Source organism: Ascidia mentula, chromosome 1 (genome assembly GCF_947561715.1).
Source record: "Ascidia mentula chromosome 1, kaAscMent1.1, whole genome shotgun sequence".
Taxonomy (NCBI): Eukaryota; Metazoa; Chordata; class Ascidiacea; order Phlebobranchia; family Ascidiidae; genus Ascidia; species Ascidia mentula.
The window spans coordinates 20,181,009-20,200,711 of NC_138566.1; the positions used below are offsets into that span (position 1 = coordinate 20,181,009).

Here is a 19,703-nt window from a genome sequence, read left to right on the forward strand (position 1 = left end):
AGTCGCTTGATAATTTAGGGCTGCAATAACTCTTTTTTATTTTTTTTATATTGACGTTATTTTCCTTATGTGTTCTTAAACTTGTTGTCATCTCAGTTTTAATTTTCATTTTCGGTGTTGCCCAATAACGACAAAAATGTTTGATATTTGAGAACTTGTACGTCACCAAGTGTCAAAAAATGACAGCTGGGCGTGACGTCATTGTTACGTAAAAGAGCTGTTGTTTATGTCAGCACTTCAGCACACTATGAATGAGTGTACTATGATATCAGCACTCAGCAGCAAATGTTTCTAGAATAGGTTAGTGATATTGCTCAAAACTGCAGGTGATGCAATATCACGTTTATTTGCCCAGTTATGACCACACTGTGCATTGTTTAAGTACAGATTTGTGTTCTTGTTACAGATTGCCGCCATTGAATACGCTAAAGGATTGTATATAAAATGCGACGGATTGTGCTTGGAGGAGTGGTTATTGCAACGCCTATTTGCTCTCTGCAAATAAGAAAACTCAAGCTTATGGCTTCAAAACGGACACTGCAACTTGTATTTACCAAACAACTACTTCCAAAAAGACGAAAATTTGGGTCTGTTCCTTCAAAAACGCACTATGACATACTTGGAGTTAAAGGTGAGTCTACAGCCCAAGACATAAGAGCAGCATTTTATGAGAAATCCAAACAAGTTCATCCAGACATGCAATTTGGAAAGACGAATGTCAGCAACATTCAGGATTTTATTGACCTGAAGATGGCGTACGAGGTTTTAAGCAATGACACTACTAGAGCTCAGTATGACAATTATTTAGCCTCCATAGACAAACCCAAATATTCATTTGATGAATGGCGTGAACATTCAAAAACAAATTTTGTAAATACCACTGGAAAAGAAGATTACAATATGCAACACAGTTGGCATGATGGCCATGATATGCAGTGGAAGGACTTCACTATATGGGATATTTCATTGATTTTTGTGCTCGCCGGGATGGCAATATATGTTTACAGATCACAAAAGCAGCTAAATCATATTCACAACTTCCGGACTAAAATGCATGAACCCAAATATGACCAAAAAGCCTTACCCTACTATGTGGTGCCCGAATCTCAACTACAAGTGGATAAAAATGTTGCAGACGAAACCAAACTGGACATCCTTTCTGCAAATAGTGCTTTCGAGGAAATAGCAAAGACAGGGCAGGTGTCTGAAGAAACTTTGAATACAATTGCAAAGCACGGAAACCAACCTGTGAATAACTCAGACACAGAACCACTAGGCAATGTTCGTACTTGGTCATAGACGTTTAGGTTTTTTTGGTTATGTCACTGTGGTTTTTGTTGAAATATATGCAATGTTGTTGTGTAAAAACTTTAAATACAAGTTGAAGTATGATGTGCTACCAGCATCTATGGTTGTAGAAACGTAAAAGAAAACAACATAACAGCATGTGGACCTGGTTTATTTTGTTATATCTTCATAGCACAAACATCGCTGAAAAAATCAAATCAACTTTTAACACATAACAGTAAGCTTTCTATTTCAAGTGGCTGAACAACGTCTTTGCAACCTGCAATGAAAACAGAGCAATTTTCAAAAACATTAAAACACTGCACAAACGCGAGTCACTTACGCAATGATCTGAACAGTGAAGAAAATCAAAGAATTCTTGCGTGCAATGTTCTTCTGTTTTACTGCGACTTGATACTCTTTCTGTGCAAGCATTTAATTCCTCTTTGTAAGACCTGCAACCCTCAGAATTGTTGCATGATTCTTTTAACGTGTCATGTGGATCCTGAAAAACATTGCTTAATCACAATAAAGAAAAAAAATATAACATTAACTTTGAATGTGTAAATTATAAATGTCAAAAATAAATAGAGAAAAGGTTACCACAAGTTCTTCCTCATCTTCTTCATCATCATCGTCATCATCATCTTCATTTTCCTCTTCTTCCTGTGAACAACACAAAACAGGTTTTATTGCAATGTTTTTCCCATGTCAAGAACGCTCAAATACGGTATAAAAAGATAAAACAACTTTATGTTGTTGACAAAGATGATCCCAGAATGCAAACAATTTGTGTGAAGAAATTAGTTAAATTTTGTACCCTGGAGTTTAGTCGATTTTGAAACATATCGCATTGTACTTTAAAGCATAAAAGCTTTGCAAAATGTACACAACTTTAACAAACAAGTAACTGCGTTTACATCAATTTGGCTTGTAACGCAAACCTCTTTAAAACAATGACTGAAATATTCGCGCTCGCAACCTATGGTAAAGTACAACAACCACCCATAATTTACATCACCTCTGGATCCTCTCCCAACATTGCATTTCTTTCCTCCAAAGTCATGATTCCAACGAAAACAAACGAAGGTTCCAAGGATTAGTGGTCCACCGGTTTACAGAATGTCACGCACGCACCAAGTCAAGTCGTTTTTTCAAGGTGGTTTCGCCGGTTATTTAACAGTACCCATACCCGAACCATTCTTGTGAAATTCGTTTAGTCATGTATATTTTAAAAGTATAATAATTGGAAAAAAATAACATCGCACAGGATTTATTTGACATGACATGTTTCAAGACATGTGTTATCGGTAAGTTGTAATAAAAAAACCCAGCAGATAATACCAAAAAATAAGAAGTAAACAATTTATACCAAATGTTGGGCAAGACCATTGCAAGAGATGTAATGTTTCAAAAAAAAAGGTGTTTAATTTGTCCTATTCCAAAGACACAGACTTATGATAACTCACTTGTATCGTATTGCAACGGTTACGTCATAGTGTTTTCACACTACGATTTCGATTGCACTACCAATGTATGTGAAATCAAAACAAACGCAATTGTGTCGTTTTTGCGCTGGCGCATTTGTGCTGTAATCCAATAAAAAGTGTGTGTAGTTTGTTTGGGATGATACACAACCTGCCATTACCAACCATGGAGGAGACAGATGCAGAGATTGATTCAACTTTTTCAAATACTGACGGGGAAGTTTCCGAGGAGTTACCCCGGCGTTGTAGCACTTGCAAACAGGTTAGGGTGTTATGTTTGTCGGGAAAAAATGGTTAAGTTTTACTAATGTATATGTTTTTGTGCAGGTGTCAAGTATTCAATACAAACGAAACATGGAAACGCTAAAACAAAAGATACTCTTTACAGAGTAAGTTCAGTTGTTGACCCATTTGTTAGGTAGAACTCGGTTAATCCGGATTTAATTTGTCCAGACGTTAGTTATTAGGATATCAGTGAAGATTAACTCATGTTTATTTTGCAAAAAAAGCCACTGCGTAAGAACATTATACAAAGAAATAAAATGGCATGGGCACTGATAAAACCCTAAACATTATCGAGTCAGGCGCCCATGTGAAGGTGATATGTTGGAGATCTACAATCGGTAAAGATATATCAGAAGTTTCTAACATTTAGCATTAATTAACATAAAAGCATTCTGCGCCGAATTGACTGTTATGTCATATAAGGTGCAATAATAATGATTGGTCAATCGATTTTACGAAATTTGGTGGAGAACATAACAGGTATGCAAGAAACTACAAGTAATTGTTATGAATAAACATATATAACAGGAAAATATTTTGGTATATGATTGCAATGTTAAAGTAGAAATTTTTTGGATAAACTGAGTCCCCAATAACTGAGTTTGAATGCAGTTTGAACTTATGCCATATATCCTGCAGTAACCTGATCGCCATGTACACCCAAAGCAAATCTCAAAAGAATGAGTTGGTACATGAGATAAAAGTTCTTGAACAGAAATGCAAAGACAAAGACGAAGAAAATAAACTAATTCAAAAACAGCTAAAGGTGAATTACAAAGTTGTAAGAAGCTGTATTATTGATGACATTATATTTTCAGTCTTTGCTTAACAATGATGACCCAAGTGAGATAGAAATGCTGAAAGCAAAAGTTTTGGACCTAGAGACAATTGTTGACAACCTCAATGACCAACTAAAAAGCATGGATGTAAGTAAAGCAACCCACTTAAAGTATGATAGAATGTACTAATTTTTTGTTGTACATTGATAGATGACTTGCAAAATGTATGAGGACAAAATACATGAAATGAAAGAAGCTGATGCCACTAAAGAATCTGAAAGGAAGAGCTTTCATCATGAGCGGGAGCAGTAAGTCACTGATTTTATTGTTAGTGTTAAATAAAGGAGGTATATATGTACATATTGTTTCAATTACTGCAAGAATATTAACAGAATAATTAAGCAGAAATAAGCATATGCAAAATGAAAACACAAATGTTTGATGAGCAATAAACCTAATTGGTTGATAATTTGGTAAAAGCGTTTGTAGACTGCTAAAAAACTGTTTTCAAATGTTGCCCGCAACAACTTAATGGTTGGGCAGGCCTAATTTATAATTTTTTAAATAAAGGTTATCAAAGGAAATCAAATCATTGAACAAAACAATTCGTGCCCTGGAAAGAGAAAACCTCAATTTGAAGAAAAAGAATGAATCAGTTCATGAACGACTTCGTAGGAGAAGATCGAGTAGAAGTAAAATTAAAATACAACATTCAAAACTAATCAACAATTTAAAATTTGTGCTTGATTCAGGTTCTCAGGCAACTGATTCGGAGGCGAACATGTCCTTTCTTTCAGAGGATGCCACAAAAACAGAGAATGATGATATTGCTGAAAAACCTTTTAAATCTCCACTACCTGATAAGAAGAAAAGGTTGAAGAGGAAACGACGAATATCTGAAGTTGCTGAACCCAGTGATGATGATCCAGGTAACTTTTTAAAAAAATGATAAAAACGAAACATGCGACAACAATATCTTCTTTGTTATGAAGACACTGCTGTTGCCCACATAAGCAAAGTAAATGATGCAGAAGATATTATGTCTCCAATCATGGAAACGGAAGAAAACCAAGTAATCCATGTGATCTTGTTTTCTGTATATTTTCTAGAATTTAGTCTAACATTACTTTATTTGTGTTTATTGCAGATTTCATCCGAAACTGCCCCAGACAGAAGAGGAGAATTTTCTGCCAGTGACCAGCTTTCTGCAAGCACCCCTAAACTAGTTTTATCTAGCTCGATGAAAGACCACATGAGAGAAATGAAAGCTAAGGTACAAATATATGTATTATCATTGCAAGCCAATTTCAATATAGTACCAAGTATAAGCAGAATTTTAAACTTATGACCTAATTTTTTCTTCAAAGAGAGCCTTCAGAATATTTGCACATCGCCCAACTTCAAACCAGTTCAAAGAAATGAAGTTATTAGTGGAACACATTCAGTCGGATATAACATTGGTTGAGGGTGAAATCCATGCTTTTTGTGAAAAGCAAGTATTGATTGGCCATGAAGCACATGTTGCAAGAAAAATTATCAAACATTATGGGGTAAGTGTATTCTCCATTCCAATTTGTTGAGAACTTACAAAGGAATAATTTGTATGGTTATATTAATCTGCTTGGATTTACATTTTACTTGCTCTTTTCATGTCACAAATGCAGTTCCTGACAACTGCTATGTAAGTTTTTGTAGAAACTCGAACATATACTTAATGCTAAACAATTTTTTTTGACGAAGTGGAACTTTGTCAACTTATCTGTTGATATAACTTCTTCATCCTGCTTCGATTGTTATTTTAATTTTCTTCTCCATGCATGTAGGAGTTATATTGATTATATTGATCATTTCAAACAAAAATCATAATTTTAGGAGCAACTTGAAAACACTGTCGTTGAGAAACTAAAAGGTCTGACAAATCAAAGAGAAGCTTCATCGACTGGAGAAACTGACAATGAAAGTAGCTTTGAACAAAGAAAAAATAAAAATACTGAAAAAGAAAAACTTACTTCGAGTAATGGTCTTGAAAATACCAAAGCTTGTGTCCTATCTACTTCACAACCAACCTTCACTCATACTGTTGAAAACACAGCTATTGAATCAATTTCTGTTATGGATATTGGCATATCTGATCAAAAACCCGAATTAGTGGAACACATTCTCACTAAGAAACAAGAAAATTTATTGGAGAACTTTGTTGGAGCAACAACTGAAAATAAACACATACGTAACACTGAAGAATCCAATTCCATTCAACAGCTAGTGAGATCTACAAGAGTCAACAGCAAAGATACTGGGGAACCATCTGGAATGTTTTCATCGGATGATGAAATTACAAGTGAACATTTTTCTCCACCTTGTGATCATGTGACAAAAACTACCAAAGTAAAAACAAGCGAGTTTCGTCGGGTTAGAACTCGTTCCATGAGTAAATCAATCAGTGAGGGGTCAGATTCCGGGCTGTCACTGGAGAAAATTGCCTCCCAGGCTGAGATTCTTCTCTCCCCATTGCAAGATTTCACCGGTGCTGTTTCCAGTTCGGAGGAAGAAAAACCAGCACCTGATAATGATGGTGTGGCAACAATAAGTGTTCGCAGAGAAAAGCGAAAAAAAAGCAACACACCACAGGTTAAAAGTGTGGACAGTTTTAATACAAAGTTGAAGAAACCTGAGAGATCGACACAACAGAAAAACAGGTTAATGAAAAGGACTAAACCCAACTTGCGAGACATCAGTGATGTCGGAAGTGAGATTAGCCCCACTAAAAAGAAGGTTGCACGATTGGAATCTGAGAAACATGTTGCCATAATTAAGTCAAACACTGAAAAACAAGTTTTAGATGACAAAACTTCACAGAACTCAAACAGCAGGGGATCTTCAACGAGTGGTACACTGCTGCAGAAAGTAAAAATACAAAGTAAGGACAAGACATTCAAGGGAAGACATCCAATGCTCAGCTCAATGCACTCACTGCCATTTAAAGTTGGTTCTGACAGTCCAAGGACAGTTTCACCCAAATACAATGACTTCAACTTTCTGCCAGTCCTGTCACAAGACATTGAAGAATCAGATAGTGAGAGCAACGACAGTGAATCAGACATTTCAGTTTCTGTTCATCAACTTGATGCTATTTTTGCTGACATGATTCCAATGCCCCTTTCTCCATTAAAAGATGAGCCTTGCTCCTCCAAGTCTGTTGCATCAGAGCACAGTTTTGATCCAGAAGATTCTGTCAACAAAGTTTCAGGTAGTGATGCAAGCTCTGATGAAGATGACGGGAGATCTTCAATATCACCAAGTGCAAATCTTTGTACTGCAATTGTTTTTGACAAAGAGCGAAAAGGTAAGTTAAAGAAAACAACAAGCACTCCAGAAAAGTCCAAGACTCTGCAGAGAATATCAAATATTCGTGAGACACCCAGGCGCTTTAGCTGTGAAGCTCCAAGAGCAGCCTGTTCTGTACCATTAGTGAAACCAGTGGCAAAGACCAAGTCATATGATCCCTCGTTGCTTGTAGGATCGGATGCGTTGAAAAGTTTCTCCACTCAACATGAAAATAAAACTGTACCAAGTACACAGGATGGGAAAGAAGTCAATCAAACTCTTTCCCACAACTCTTCAGGCCCATTCAAAGTTGTGTCACAAAACACTGTGGCAGATGCAGAACAATCCACAATTTTCTTGGCAAGCACATCCACAGATGAAAACAATGACAAAACGGAAACTCCATTGGAAGTAAACAATTTGGGAAAAACTGCAGTTGCTGAGGGTAGTTTATTAAATGCTGACAGAAAACCAATTGTAATAGCTAAAGCCAACATCACCATACCTGTTCGAAATAGAATCATGTTTAAACCACTTGCAGTTACATTGTCGAAGCAAAAACAAACTGCAAAAAACACCAATTCTTCGGATGTTCAACCAAACAAAGCTGGCGATAGTTTGTCCATTGAAGATGCACTCAATGAAATAGAAAATGATAAAAAAGTCCACACAGACATTGTAATTGCATCAGCTGAACCTGATCAAAACAAAACAAGAAAAAAAAATAAACCTTTTAACCAAAACTTCGAACATGTATTTCAAACAAAGCACCATGAAACATTGGAATCGATACTGGATTCTGTTCAAGATGTAGCAGATGCTGATGCAGTCTCTGGTTTCTTCAAACCAGTTAGCAGCCTGAAGGTATTTTTGTTCATATTCAATTTTAGTTAATTTTTCAGTTTGTCCATCATGTTGCAGGTGCTTTCCTGGATAAGTGGTCTGCTGACACATACAAGAAGACATTCCACAAATGAAGGTGTGGAAAAATACCTTAATTCCAGAACAAGTTACGGAGACCCAAGTTTAGAAACAATTCTTCATCCCAATGAGTTTTTGTTTGTTAAACTTTTGGCTGCAGTAGATGAAATCAGGTCAACCAACTCCGCAGGGTTTTTAAAAACTACAGTTGTTCCGACGTTGCTTAAAACCCTTTGCAGGTTCGGCAAATTTAAATGTCTTTCTTGTAAATTTTCTATGTAGCCTAACCATTTGTTATTGAAATCCAGATATGGCTTTGGGTTTGATGCTAAACAAGAGTCTCTCCAAGAAACCCAGTCTTACCTTGTGCTATCAAGAGTTTTTGAGAATGGAGCATTCTCTCATTACGACACAAATTCCTTGACCAGAATTTATGCTGCCATTTGTCGTTGCTGTGGAAATGCAAAAGCAATGATCGACTTATCCAAGTATGTGTTGCTATGCAAGTCTCCTTTGGTGCGTGCAAGGATCATTTTGGAACTTTTTTCTTGCTGGCCAACTGTACTTACACAACTGTACCCAGCAACAGGAAGAATAAGTATGTGTTGATATATGCAGCTTTTTGCTCTTGCAATGAACCTGACTTTTGTGCGTTGTTTTTTATTCAAACAGTTGTTGTGATGTTGAACAGCAGATTAAGGCCTAATCTTAGAAATCAAAGAATGGCAATTCCTGTAAGTTGTTTGTATCAATATTATTGATTACACTGATCTAACCAGAATTACTGATACATGATATTTAGATCACGAATTTCACAGCACTATTGTATTGGAATGCTGAACCTAAAGTGCTCAACTGGAAACCCAGTCAGCGTGTAAATCCATCTGTCGAAGCCAAGTGGAAAACTACTGCTCTCAAAAAGTGTATAGAAAACATGAAAAATGCACAGGTTGTTCCCCATATTGAACTTGAAAAACCTGTCTACCGCTTAGCAGTTGAAAATCACGATGACATTTATCAGGCATTGGAGATGTTTTGCTTGATGGAAGGCATCAATGTTGTTGCTGCTGAGGTAACTTACATATTGGTTCTTTGTCTCCCAAGTTAAATTTCTTGTGAAAGGTCAAAGTAGCCAAAAACATTCCTGCTGAATTTATTTTTTTTTTGCTTCATAAAAGATTGATAAGAAAAACAACAACATTGTTGGTTGTAAGTTAACTTATATGTAAACAAGCATATTATGGACTTTTTGTGCAGAAATGTAATGTACTTTGTATGCACACAGCTTATCGACACTGAATTTTGGCCTCTTCTCAATAATTGGTCTCAACATTACACACTATCTCAACAAAACATACCAACAGACAGAAAAGGTTTGCTTGTTTAATAAAAATTAAATTAAAAATAGCTCTGAACAAAGTTTAACAACCACCTATCTTTATACGTCTTATAGTTTCTGACGAATGCGTGGTTGCTGTGCTGAAAGCACTAGCCATCTGTCTGCTAGCTCTACTGTCTAAGCAAAAGAAATACCATCCCACGCAAGGTCTACACTGTCAGGCTCTTACCTACTTTGAAACCATATGTTCCATGGTTCAAATCTTCAAAAATGATCCTGCAGGTAGGGATATATAGCTATGAATGCCTCTTTGTTAAATTCAGTGCAATTGAAATAATGGTGTTTCATCTCATAATACCTATTTCTGTATTGCGTTTACGCATAATTCTGTATTGAACTCACACTGAACCTGAAGTACTTCCAAGCATTTGATTGTAGTGGCAACAAAAAATATGCTTTCATTACTTTATAACAGATCACGCCATGTGGATTTGTTTTTATGGAGGTTTTGGGCACATACTCCAGCAGTTACTTCATTTAACGAGTTCTGTTTTTTGTAGCTCCAGTGATGGTGCAGTGCGCCGCTGTGGCGACCCTTCTTACCCTGTCGCTATGCAAACCATGTGTCGCATACGACGCCGTGCAATCTTGGTTGATCGCAACCTCCGACTTCGACGACTCGTCGTGCAAAACCTCCTCTTCAAAACAATCAAGAAGACACAGACACGAACCGCTCTTGTCCGCGTTTTATCACGGAAGCAACCTCAGGAAAAACGTGTCGTGGCTTGAACGCGAGCACAACAAACTTGCCGAAAATAAGTCTGGTCGAAGCATCACCCACTTATTATGGGGATAAACTGCCACTGGAATGAAGTTTTTTTTTCTATTTCGGTTTAAGAATGTTTTTGTGTTCCACTTCCCAAAAAAACAGTTTTCTGTTACTGCACTGTGACACATTTGTTTTGTTTTCTGTCCGTCTTGCACTGCCCACTACGATAACAAGTCGTAACCTTATTTCAATTAAACTGTCGAATGATTATATATCGTTGTAGCATGGAATTTGTAGGTTCATATACTTTAAGGTTGTATCGGATCTGAGTTGTTTGCGGAATGTAATGAAGGCACCATTTGTAATTTCGTAAAAGACGAGACAATCGCAACTTTACAGGTAATAGTTGTATGGGAGTTGAAGAACCGTATTTGCGTTTCGGTTGGACAGAGTTGTGCACAAACAACCATTGGAATGCCCCCCTTTTGATAATACAAGAAAATCTACGAGATCGCAATTGACAACACTTTTGCCGTTTTACGAGGCAGCAGCATGATTTTTTTCACACTTTTAATTCATGAACAAGGGATTAGTTACCTGCAGCGCCGAGAATTTTCACGGTACGCATTGCCCGTGTATTCCTCACTCCAAGGTTTGGAAACGGGAGTTCAATCATCCAAATTCACCAGCGATTTATGACCTTATTTTGTTTCCAACACTTTAGCAAACTGCCTATTTTTAAACAGTTGTAAACAAGTGGCCTACTCTTGTGGGTTTCACTTCAAAGTTTGTTTTTAAGTATCGGAAATAAATAATAATATCATAAATTTTGTACGGATAAAAATCCTAGAATTCAGTTACCAATGCCATCCCTTACCACATCAACTAACACTTCGGTTATTTTGTATCATCTCTTTCAACAATACACAATATGAACATCTGTAAAAGGCGTAGAATGAACGCGCGAAAAGAATCAAATATGGCCCGTTTACACAAGCACCAGCCTATGAGGCTGCCAGCATAACAAAAAATAACACACAACACTCATTGCGAAAAGCCTTATTTTCTTTACAACAAAGGGCAGGGGGCGACGGGTCTGCCTGCACATGATTGGTCAACAGATGCGGTTTATGACATTAAAAAAGGGCAACTAAAACATTTTTAAAACGGGACCAAGGACAGGACAGAAGCGAAAATAAAAGACATACTTATTGCATGTTATAATAAACAACGGTTATCCGCACTCAAAAACTACAAATCCTCGTCCTCTTCGGGAGCGCTGCTGGGATTTGGAGGGTCAACGCTGCCCTCATCCAACATCGGTTGCTTGGTTTTGGTCAGACCACTTAAATAGGAATCTGAAAATATAGGACCGGGCGCTCTTTCTGCATCGCCAACGTCAGATTCCACTGATTTTGCAACGGGTTTATCGTCATCAACTACGTCACTCACAGAAGGTTCTTGTTCAGCACTTTCATCACATACCAACTTTTCCGGTGATCCAGGGGGCGATTCTTTTAATGGCGGGGTTGAAGATTTATGCTCGTTTTCATTACCTTCTTCAGATGGTATGACTTCTTCCTGTCCTGATGACTTACTTTCATTTTCATCGGTTATGACTGGTTCGCAAACTGCATCTGGTTCAATGGATTGCGTTTCATTTGATGTTTGTTTAGGACTAGCTACCTGCCCGTCGTCTTCCTCCACAATCATCTTTTCATCAACTTTCTCTTCCTCTTGAACAACTGTATCACTTTGTACGGTCTCCACAACTTTATTATCATCTTCTTTCGTATCTTCATTCACTACACCAGTGTCATCCTCCTTATCCTCTTCCAGTTCCATGTTTTCAGTTTCTTCCTCTTCTGACATAGGAAGATTTTCATCTTCTGTTTCAATTTTTTCCTCCGCTATTTCATTCGTATCTTGACTAGTTGTGGGTGAAGTACAAAGGTCTTGGGTTTCTTTTTCTTTATTTGCAGGAGATACATCTGTTCCAGGCATAGGTTCTGAGCACAGAGGAGATCTAGGAGGTTCCTGCTCTATATCAGGAGTCCCAATATCTTCTTGCTGTGGTTCCAGTTGTTTTGATCCACAAACTTCAGTTTTGCTACTCTCTTCTAATTGCTGCCGAGCTTTCATCAATCTTTCCCCAATTGCGCTTATTGCATCACCAGAATGTTGACCTTTTACAGCTTCCTTTACTGTTTTTTCTTCAGTCTCCTCTGGTTCATTGCCTGCTTTTTTAACAAGATCCTCACCCTGGTCAGGACTGTTTTTTATATTTGCAATTTCCATTTCGGGTTCTTTATCCTTGGCCTCAATATTTTCCTTTTTGAGGACCTTCGAAAAAATGTCATCTAACAACTTGGATGGTACTACAGTAGTGCCAGTGCCATGAACATTTGAAGAACTGCTGGTTTGTGTTTTCACCGGAAGGGGCTTTGGTTTTATATCACTTGCCAAGGTTGAAATTATGCTTGCTGCAGTTACCACTTTTTCTATGGTTGGTTTGGCTGCAGCTGTTAAAGTTTCCTCAGTTAATTTCGGTGGTTCGGGAGCTAAATCATCCAGCTTGCCCTTTATTTTGTCCTCTGAAATTTCAAGAACAGGCGATACAGGCTCTTTCATAATATCTGGGGATGTTTTTTCTTCCTGTATCTCTTCATCCTCTTTGTGCAAGCTCTCATCAATCACCATCATCTCTGTATCACTCTCATCTTCCTCCTCTGCATCAACAATCTCTTTTTCTTCCTCAACAACTGGTTTTGGTACAACCTCTTTTTCAGGAGCCAAATCGGTCGGAGAAGTAGGAGTGTCAGCGGGGATATCAGTTTCACTTGTTTTGGGTATGAGACTATTTTGACCAGCGGTTGCCCCACTGCTTCCAGCTGCTGCACCAGCTTGTGAGCAGGTTGCCATGTGCTTGGGCCAGTGGAGTTGTTGGCAGGGATAATCACAGTAGCTTGTGTTCCAACAGCAATAGAATATTGCCTCCTTGCCGCAATTGGCACACCATTGCTTTTGCTTTGTTTCTTCAATGGCTTTTGCCTTCTCTGCTTGTGATTTGCGCTTAGCTTCTTCCAGCAAGTGCAATTTTTCGTTTTCAATGCTTTGCCGAATTTCAGCTATTGTTAAGTCTGCAAATAATATTTTATTATTGCCAAGGGAATAACAACAAATAAATAAACAAGTTTTGAATTGAATAATATAGTAAATATTTTTATTTCTGGCAATAAAAGATCTTGTCAGAGGTGAAGTTTATCATGTACATTTAAAACTATAACACAGCAATTTATTCTCCTCCAAATTTCAACAATTTGATATTTTTAACATAAAATACCATGGTTATGTTGTAGCTCAGCGATCTCCTGTTGGTGCATCCACTTTAAACGATCAAGTTCCAACTGTAGTTGGTGAACTTGGTGAGTGACTTCAGTGTCTTTTGCTGTGGATGCTGCATCTTTTGGATGGCTTTCGAAAACTGACATCATGTCTTCATACATTTCGACAAGCACTTGTCGCACACCAATCATTACTCTAGAAAACATTCCCATGTATTTTTTCTGTGGCGACCCCATGAATTTATTATTGTCATAAAAAATGAACAATTAACCACTTGAAACTTACTTTTCATTATACTTGTCAATTTTCTGAAGTGGAAAGCTTCCATTGGATGAAGGAACTTTGTCAACGGATTCAGTGTTACTTCTGGTAGTCACAGTGTTGGCTTTGACAGGCTCTGGATGAAATTTTTGAAATTTGACTTCAAGGCAAGTGACAATAACAAAGCAATCAGTACCTTCACTTTGCCGTGTCACAGGTTTGTGTTTTGGTATCGTGAAAGATGATAATCTCTTGCTAGAATCTTGATAAGTAGGTGGGTCTTTAATTTTGTCCTACAGAGAAAGAATTTTGTTTTGCCAACAAAATATAAAAGGTAAATCAAGGCAGAAAGCTTCACGCCTACCCCAGATAGCCTGTCTGAACTTTTCTGTTTGTCAGAGGTATGGACTGTTTTGCGACTCATTACTTTTTGGGAGAGAATTTTTGCAGCTGATTTTAGGTTTGTTCTGTCTGTTGTTGATAAAAGATTTGAAAAAAAACAATTAAAATTGGGCATAGTAGCTACGGAGAACACAATAATTACCTTCAGGGGGTTTGGTTTTGGGAATTTCTGTCATCATGATTTTTTTTCTGACGATGCCCTAAAAAAAGCACATAGTTTAGTTTTATGTTAATTTGTTTGAATGTTGAAATAGGTGGCAGCAAACCTCTGGATTTAAAGGTTTTTTTATTCCAACCACTGAACCATCCTTCTTTGCTTTTATTTGGTAATCAGGGTTTTTCTTTGATTTGTCACTAAAACGAAAATATGTCAGTGTAGTTCATGACAATATTTTTACTTTGCCAATACAATTGTTTTTTAACTTTTTCTCAGCAGCAAACCTGAAGTGCATTGCAAAACTTGTTAATTGACAGGAAGATTTCAGATTTATTTGCCAAATTTATTCTTATTGTTATTAAGACTTTCTAATAAATACCTAGTATATATAAGCAGTATCTAAACATTTACCCAATGTGCTTTCCTTGATCACCAGGAATCTTCTTTTTCTCTTTTCCCAGTGACTTTCCATCCTTTATGCTGGAGGAGTCAGATGGCTTTGACATCCCTTCAACTTTCCGTGCCTTTGCAATTGCTCCTGAAACATCCTCTGTCATTTTGCGCTTGATACTTGCAATGCCAACGGTCGGCCGGGCAGGTGTTTCGGTGATTTTTCCAGGCTCTTTGTTGAGAAGTATGGACTTTGGTTTTGCACTCTTTTCCGCTTCAGACTTTTTGGACTTGACGACAACTTTCTGTGAAGCTCCCTTTTCATCCTAACACACATCAGAATGTACATAAATTTAAAACTTGAAACCATTTCATTGAAGATTGGGTTTCAACGTTCAGCGTACCCGTTTTTTTGCTTCTTCATCATCAGGAATATCCATAACAAGTTCTGAATCCGATTCATCACTATGATCTGCTGGAACAGAAAAAAAAAATCTTGTGTATGACCATTAAATATACTATGACCCTAAACACAAACCTTTCTTGCTGGATCTTGTTTCATTTTTGCTTGTTACATCAGCATTTTCACTTACTTTGTCATCAGCGCCTAAAAAGGGTCAGAAAGTCAGTAAAAATTTACATTTATTTACATTAGCTTTGTTTGCTTTAGTGACACGACCTTTCGTCATTGAGTTTGGTGTTGATTTGTTTGAGGAGAGGGCATCCTCATTACTTCCGTCAGATGATGAATCTGATTCATCTGAACTTGAATCATCGCTATTCTGCACAAAAGTACGTATTTGCATTATAAAAAAAAGGGTCCCAGGAGCCATCATGTCTACATAGTAATTTCACACTGAATAAACACCCAAGAGTGGATGTAAGTCTCTACAACATTTCATCATTTTAAACGCACAATGCATGGCCATCATGGAAAACACAAGGGTTTTTGCTCTAAACATATGAATTTTTTCTCATGAAATATTTAGAATGCCTGGCAACTTACAGTTATGGAATCACGTAGTGATGCAATTGTTTTCTGGAGGAAAGTTGCCTGTTTCTTTGACCCAAAAGACCCTTTTCCCTTTTGTCTTCCACCTGGATGTGCTCCACTTGTTGTTACGATCTTTGATTTTTTCTTCGATGGACTTGGTGAAGCAGTGCTTTCCAATGATTCTTTAAGGTCTATCAGAATGTGTTTTGTTAGGTTTGTGCCTAATGTATCAAAAACCTGTTTCGTTTGTTTACCTGAGCTTGCAATTTTTATGTTCAAAACGCTATCACCAGATGTCAATAGAGATGATTTGGATTCCTCTTCAATAGCCTCTTTTTTGACAATAATCTGTAAACACAATATACACTTGTAACATATATTAAAGCACAGTATATTTTCATATATTTGCCTTTCATTAAAGTAGCAAATGTTTTTTTTTAATTTTTATCTTAAATGATAGAAAAAATCATTTGAATCAAATTCTACTACGATTGCGCCTGGAACATACAAAAACCAAACAGCTTTTTCTTATTTACATGGACATCTGTTACATACATGCCTATACAACAGCTTTTGTGTTAAATATTTAATTACACTGTCATTTGGGTTGGTGGATGATGGAATCCCAGTAGACCGCCTGTACAAGTCCATGTGAGTGAGAGGCGTTCTTGGTGGAGCATATTCAAATGTTCCTATCTTTCTTGTCACATTGTCAATATAATGCTGTGCTTCTGCCATTGCGCTGTCCAGACCTCCTACAATCCAACCAACATGCTTGTTCTTAAATACCCCCCCATGTTAAACAGCATTTTTGGCATTCAAATCTTTACCTTTGGCACCAGGGCCTCTGCCTTTCTTCTTGTTTTTCACAGGAAAAGGCATTTCTTTTGACATAAGATAGCAACCAGATAGGGGAATCCAGGCTCGATCATGTTGGCCGAAAAACCTTGCATCCACCATGCCTTTGTCTATGCGCAGTGCCTGTATGGGATAAGATAGTAAAACATAAACCTAAAATGTAAAACACTAAACCAAGTTTTTACCTAGGGTGCATGTATCTTGGGGAAATAAAATTAAACTCAGTGTTGTCCCTATGTTTATTCACATTAACAATATTTTGTGATTTATTGTAAAACATAGATGTACATAGTTATTTAAATGCCAAACACCAGTGGTTCCCATACTATTGCCCATAGCCAAGTTAAGGTGCCATAATAAAGACATTTTCAATAGACACTAGCTCTAGTATCTTTTTGAACATGCAACAACAGATGGTAGTACTATAAAATAATAAGCTTTGTTTTGAAAGAATTTAGTATTTGTCGAGTTTCTTTATTTGCAAAATATTACTAAATGCCTGTTTCTCTGCTATATTTGCATCATGTAAAACTTTGAACACACAGTCATTAAAAATTTGTCTCAAAACTTTGCAGCATGTGGTGAGCCACAGACCGTTTTTCAACAAATACTTGGGTCATGGATTAAAATAGTTTGCAAATCATTACTAGACAAATATTCTTCAGTAAATGATATTACGTGAGAGAACCACTTACTTTTGCAGGCCAGTGAGGAAATCCCTGCAACTTGGCCCAAACAAGAAGGTGAGGTTCTTTACATGGCTCACAAAACCAATTCTCTCTTTTGCGACACGAGTTTAGATAACATTCAGGACACACCTCTATTTCACTCATCTGAACAAAATGTTTTTTGTGATACTGAGTGCTTAGGAATTAATATATTTTTTTTAATTATGAAAATTATAGCATTACTACGTTAGCTGATATATATACAGTATTTACTAGTACCTCATGTTGGCAAATTTTCACTATACTTTTGGCAATTTGTGTCAGTTTTGTCTGCAAGCCGTTGTAAATCACGCAGTTGTGAACAATCCACTTGACATCAGAGAGGAAGGCCTAATAATACCAATCATAGATTTAAAATCGCTAAAACACTGATAGTGATGCAACTAACCTCTGTACAGCCGTACTTGCGTTTCTTGACATTTTTCTCTAATGTATTCAAGTCCATTGGATGAAACACATAATCCAAGTAATCATTAAACTTTTTGGTGTCAACTGGTTCCAGAAAAGGTTCACACTAGATCAACAATTATGACCGATTGATGCAAATTACTTGACAGCAATAATAGATTGGAAAGTATTAAAATCAAATACATTGAAAAAAAGTTAACTAACTAGCAGTGTGTAAAACTGATTTAACTGTTATGTTTCAAAGAGGAACTTAACTGGATACAGAGCATTCAAAACAAAATGCATTAAATAAATAAATACCCCGGTTGTTTTCATTCGCTGCAATGCATATCTCAAGTGTAAGGCCAGTTGGTCAATACTGAGTTGTGACATTGCCCGCGACTGAGTTTCTTTGCACTCTGCCTCCATCACTTTCTCACATTCAGGACAGTACCAGTCCCCTTCAGGCTCCTTCACAAATATTTTGCAAAAAAAACAATTGTTATCAATGAAACAGATTGAAATGTCAACAATTCATATTACTAAAGCTGGTGTTGGGCAGTGTATGGTCAAACTATACTTGGAAATTAATAAAAAATTAGAAAAACTGCAAATTAATTGATGTTTGTTGTCAAATACAGTCAATACACACCTTCTGCATATGAAGACATTTGGCATGAAAGACTCTGGGGCAGAGCTCACAACACAAAACTTCTCCTTCTCGGTGACAGATCCAGCAGTAGAAATCATTTCGACCATCGTGCTACAACAAATATATTGAATTGAAACTTCACAAAACATATGCATCCGAAGCAGCAAAATACTTGTACATCATCTTTGATTGGAGGTGGAGGTCTTGCTTTCCTGGGCCTTCCTTGTGAACCGGGACTGGCAACATTTCCTGGGGAATGTGCTTTCGGGGATTTTGAAGACAAGGATGATTTCCTTGACCTTGATCCTGATGAATTCGAGCTTGGTGAAATTGATTTTACTGAGCCTTCGGACGGTGTTTTGGGCATAATCATTTCTATTTTGTCTTCTTTTGGAGGATGGTACATTGGTGTCTGTTGATGGATGACGGGTGGGACTTCTGGAGTGAGCTTGCTTACAATTGGATCCACAGCCACATGGATGTTGGTGTCGTTTCCTGATTCCATCTGAGTTGTCTCCATATTTGAAGGAAGTTGTGTAGCAGGAACTGCATAATTGAAAGCACCACCACTCTGTGCCATAGGTTCATTAGGCATCAGTGCACTTTCCATTGTTCCTGAAAGAGGATTTGTTCCAACTTCAGTTGCCATTGGTGAAGACACCGAAACATTGGCAATGCTAGGAAAAGTTGCATCAGAAACAGGGCCAATGCTCTGTTGCACAGTGCCCATAGTCATTTCCATTGGTGATTGGTGTTGATTTTGAGAGGGTGGTGATAAAGCAACATCTTGCATTGCATTGCTGGTTGGGATCTCCTCATCCATATCTCAGATATTATGAAACCTCTTTATAACTACAACTAACCCTGTCACTGTTTTACACAAAACACAACAAAACTTTTAGAATGGCAAACTGTCATTGTTCACCAATTTCGTCAGAAAAACAAAAAAATTTGGGATTTTTAGGCCAAAAACATTTCTGTGTACATCTTTATATTTGGTTGTAAAAGAGGGAAGGGCAAACATTTTCACATAAGGGACAAAAATTATTGAAGAATTGACAGATGGACAAAAAGGCTGTGATTTAGCGTTACAGACAGACCAAGAAAACTTGTAACAAAAGAACATTTAAATACACCATGAACAGTGTTTTTAGGCGCTACTAATCTATACGAACATCTGGCCATGTCTGTTATAAAACATGCACATTTATTTTAGCATCGTATTAGGATTCTTAGACCATGGTAAAGACCTGTAGTCACAATAAAATTTAGTGGATGGAGTGATTGTGAAACTACTTAGACTTGTTTTTATTTTTGGCTTCATGCTTTGTTTTGCTA

General features: G+C 37.2%; 4 protein-coding genes across 5 annotated transcripts; 2 read left to right on the plus strand and 2 right to left on the minus strand.

The window, feature by feature from the left end:
- The first annotated feature begins 410 nt into the window (after positions 1–410).
- LOC145917811 (uncharacterized) lies at positions 411–1,304 on the plus strand. Its single transcript, XM_083003098.1, has one exon. The coding sequence runs from the start codon at positions 445–447 to the stop codon at positions 1,297–1,299; it is 855 nt and encodes a 284-aa protein (XP_082859224.1). The 5' UTR covers positions 411–444; the 3' UTR covers positions 1,300–1,304.
- Positions 1,305–1,441: 137 nt separating this feature from the next.
- Positions 1,442–2,451, minus strand: LOC145917812 (cytochrome b-c1 complex subunit 6, mitochondrial-like). Its single transcript, XM_083003099.1, has 4 exons — positions 2,309–2,451; positions 1,891–1,953; positions 1,631–1,792; positions 1,442–1,567 (listed from the first exon to the last, which is right to left on the minus strand). Exons 1-4 carry the CDS (start codon positions 2,351–2,353, stop codon positions 1,535–1,537), a joined length of 303 nt encoding a protein of 100 aa, XP_082859225.1. The 5' UTR covers positions 2,354–2,451; the 3' UTR covers positions 1,442–1,534.
- Positions 2,452–2,837: 386 nt separating this feature from the next.
- Positions 2,838–10,631, plus strand: LOC145895089 (uncharacterized). The gene is made up of 18 exons (XM_082983845.1): positions 2,838–3,036; positions 3,102–3,163; positions 3,699–3,825; positions 3,878–3,985; positions 4,049–4,146; positions 4,409–4,530; positions 4,591–4,767; positions 4,831–4,910; positions 4,986–5,111; positions 5,206–5,388; positions 5,711–8,026; positions 8,084–8,322; positions 8,392–8,681; positions 8,756–8,817; positions 8,886–9,155; positions 9,369–9,456; positions 9,537–9,704; positions 9,983–10,631. The coding sequence occupies exons 1-18, from the start codon at positions 2,914–2,916 to the stop codon at positions 10,276–10,278; spliced, it is 4,935 nt and encodes a 1,644-aa protein (XP_082839971.1). The 5' UTR covers positions 2,838–2,913; the 3' UTR covers positions 10,279–10,631.
- A 465-nt stretch (positions 10,632–11,096) lies between these two features.
- LOC145894339 (MYND-type zinc finger-containing chromatin reader ZMYND8-like) lies at positions 11,097–19,231 on the minus strand. 2 transcript variants are annotated; one of them, XM_082984028.1, is made up of 21 exons: positions 18,544–19,231; positions 18,366–18,476; positions 18,035–18,184; positions 17,715–17,840; positions 17,546–17,656; positions 17,294–17,431; positions 16,571–16,721; positions 16,335–16,495; positions 15,995–16,088; positions 15,753–15,931; positions 15,426–15,528; positions 15,285–15,353; positions 15,151–15,221; positions 14,768–15,072; positions 14,466–14,553; positions 14,342–14,399; positions 14,162–14,268; positions 13,994–14,090; positions 13,822–13,933; positions 13,535–13,731; positions 11,097–13,331 (listed from the first exon to the last, which is right to left on the minus strand). In XM_082984028.1, the coding sequence occupies exons 1-21, from the start codon at positions 19,186–19,188 to the stop codon at positions 11,443–11,445; spliced, it is 4,962 nt and encodes a 1,653-aa protein (XP_082840154.1). In that variant the 5' UTR covers positions 19,189–19,231; the 3' UTR covers positions 11,097–11,442. The 2 variants fall into 2 exon arrangements, with proteins under 2 accessions (XP_082840154.1, XP_082839399.1); XM_082983273.1 differs by having other exon boundaries at positions 18,538–19,231.
- Positions 19,232–19,703: the final 472 nt, after the last annotated feature.

Excerpts from the sequence above, each read along its gene's own strand:
- LOC145895089 (XM_082983845.1), top strand. The coding sequence starts at position 2,914 with ATGATACACAACCTGCCATTACCAACCATGGAGGAGACAGATGCAGAG. Across the intron at positions 4,531-4,590 it reads TAGGAGAAGATCGAGTAGAA|GTTCTCAGGCAACTGATTCG; the intron begins GTAAAATTAAAA and ends TGCTTGATTCAG. Across the intron at positions 9,156-9,368 it reads TCAATGTTGTTGCTGCTGAG|CTTATCGACACTGAATTTTG; the intron begins GTAACTTACATA and ends GTATGCACACAG.
- LOC145917811 (XM_083003098.1), top strand. The coding sequence starts at position 445 with ATGCGACGGATTGTGCTTGGAGGAGTGGTTATTGCAACGCCTATTTGC.
- LOC145917812 (XM_083003099.1), bottom strand. The coding sequence starts at position 2,353 with ATGACTTTGGAGGAAAGAAATGCAATGTTGGGAGAGGATCCAGAG. Across the intron at positions 1,793-1,890 it reads AAGATGAGGAAGAACTTGTG|GATCCACATGACACGTTAAA; the intron begins GTAACCTTTTCT and ends AATGTTTTTCAG. Across the intron at positions 1,568-1,630 it reads TTCACTGTTCAGATCATTGC|GTTGCAAAGACGTTGTTCAG; the intron begins GTAAGTGACTCG and ends TTTTCATTGCAG.
- LOC145894339 (XM_082983273.1), bottom strand. The coding sequence starts at position 19,188 with ATGGATGAGGAGATCCCAACCAGCAATGCAATGCAAGATGTTGCTTTA. Across the intron at positions 17,841-18,034 it reads AGCGAATGAAAACAACCGGG|TGTGAACCTTTTCTGGAACC; the intron begins GTATTTATTTAT and ends TTGTTGATCTAG. Across the intron at positions 13,732-13,821 it reads ATTGACAAGTATAATGAAAA|AGTAATGATTGGTGTGCGAC; the intron begins GTAAGTTTCAAG and ends AATGTTTTCTAG.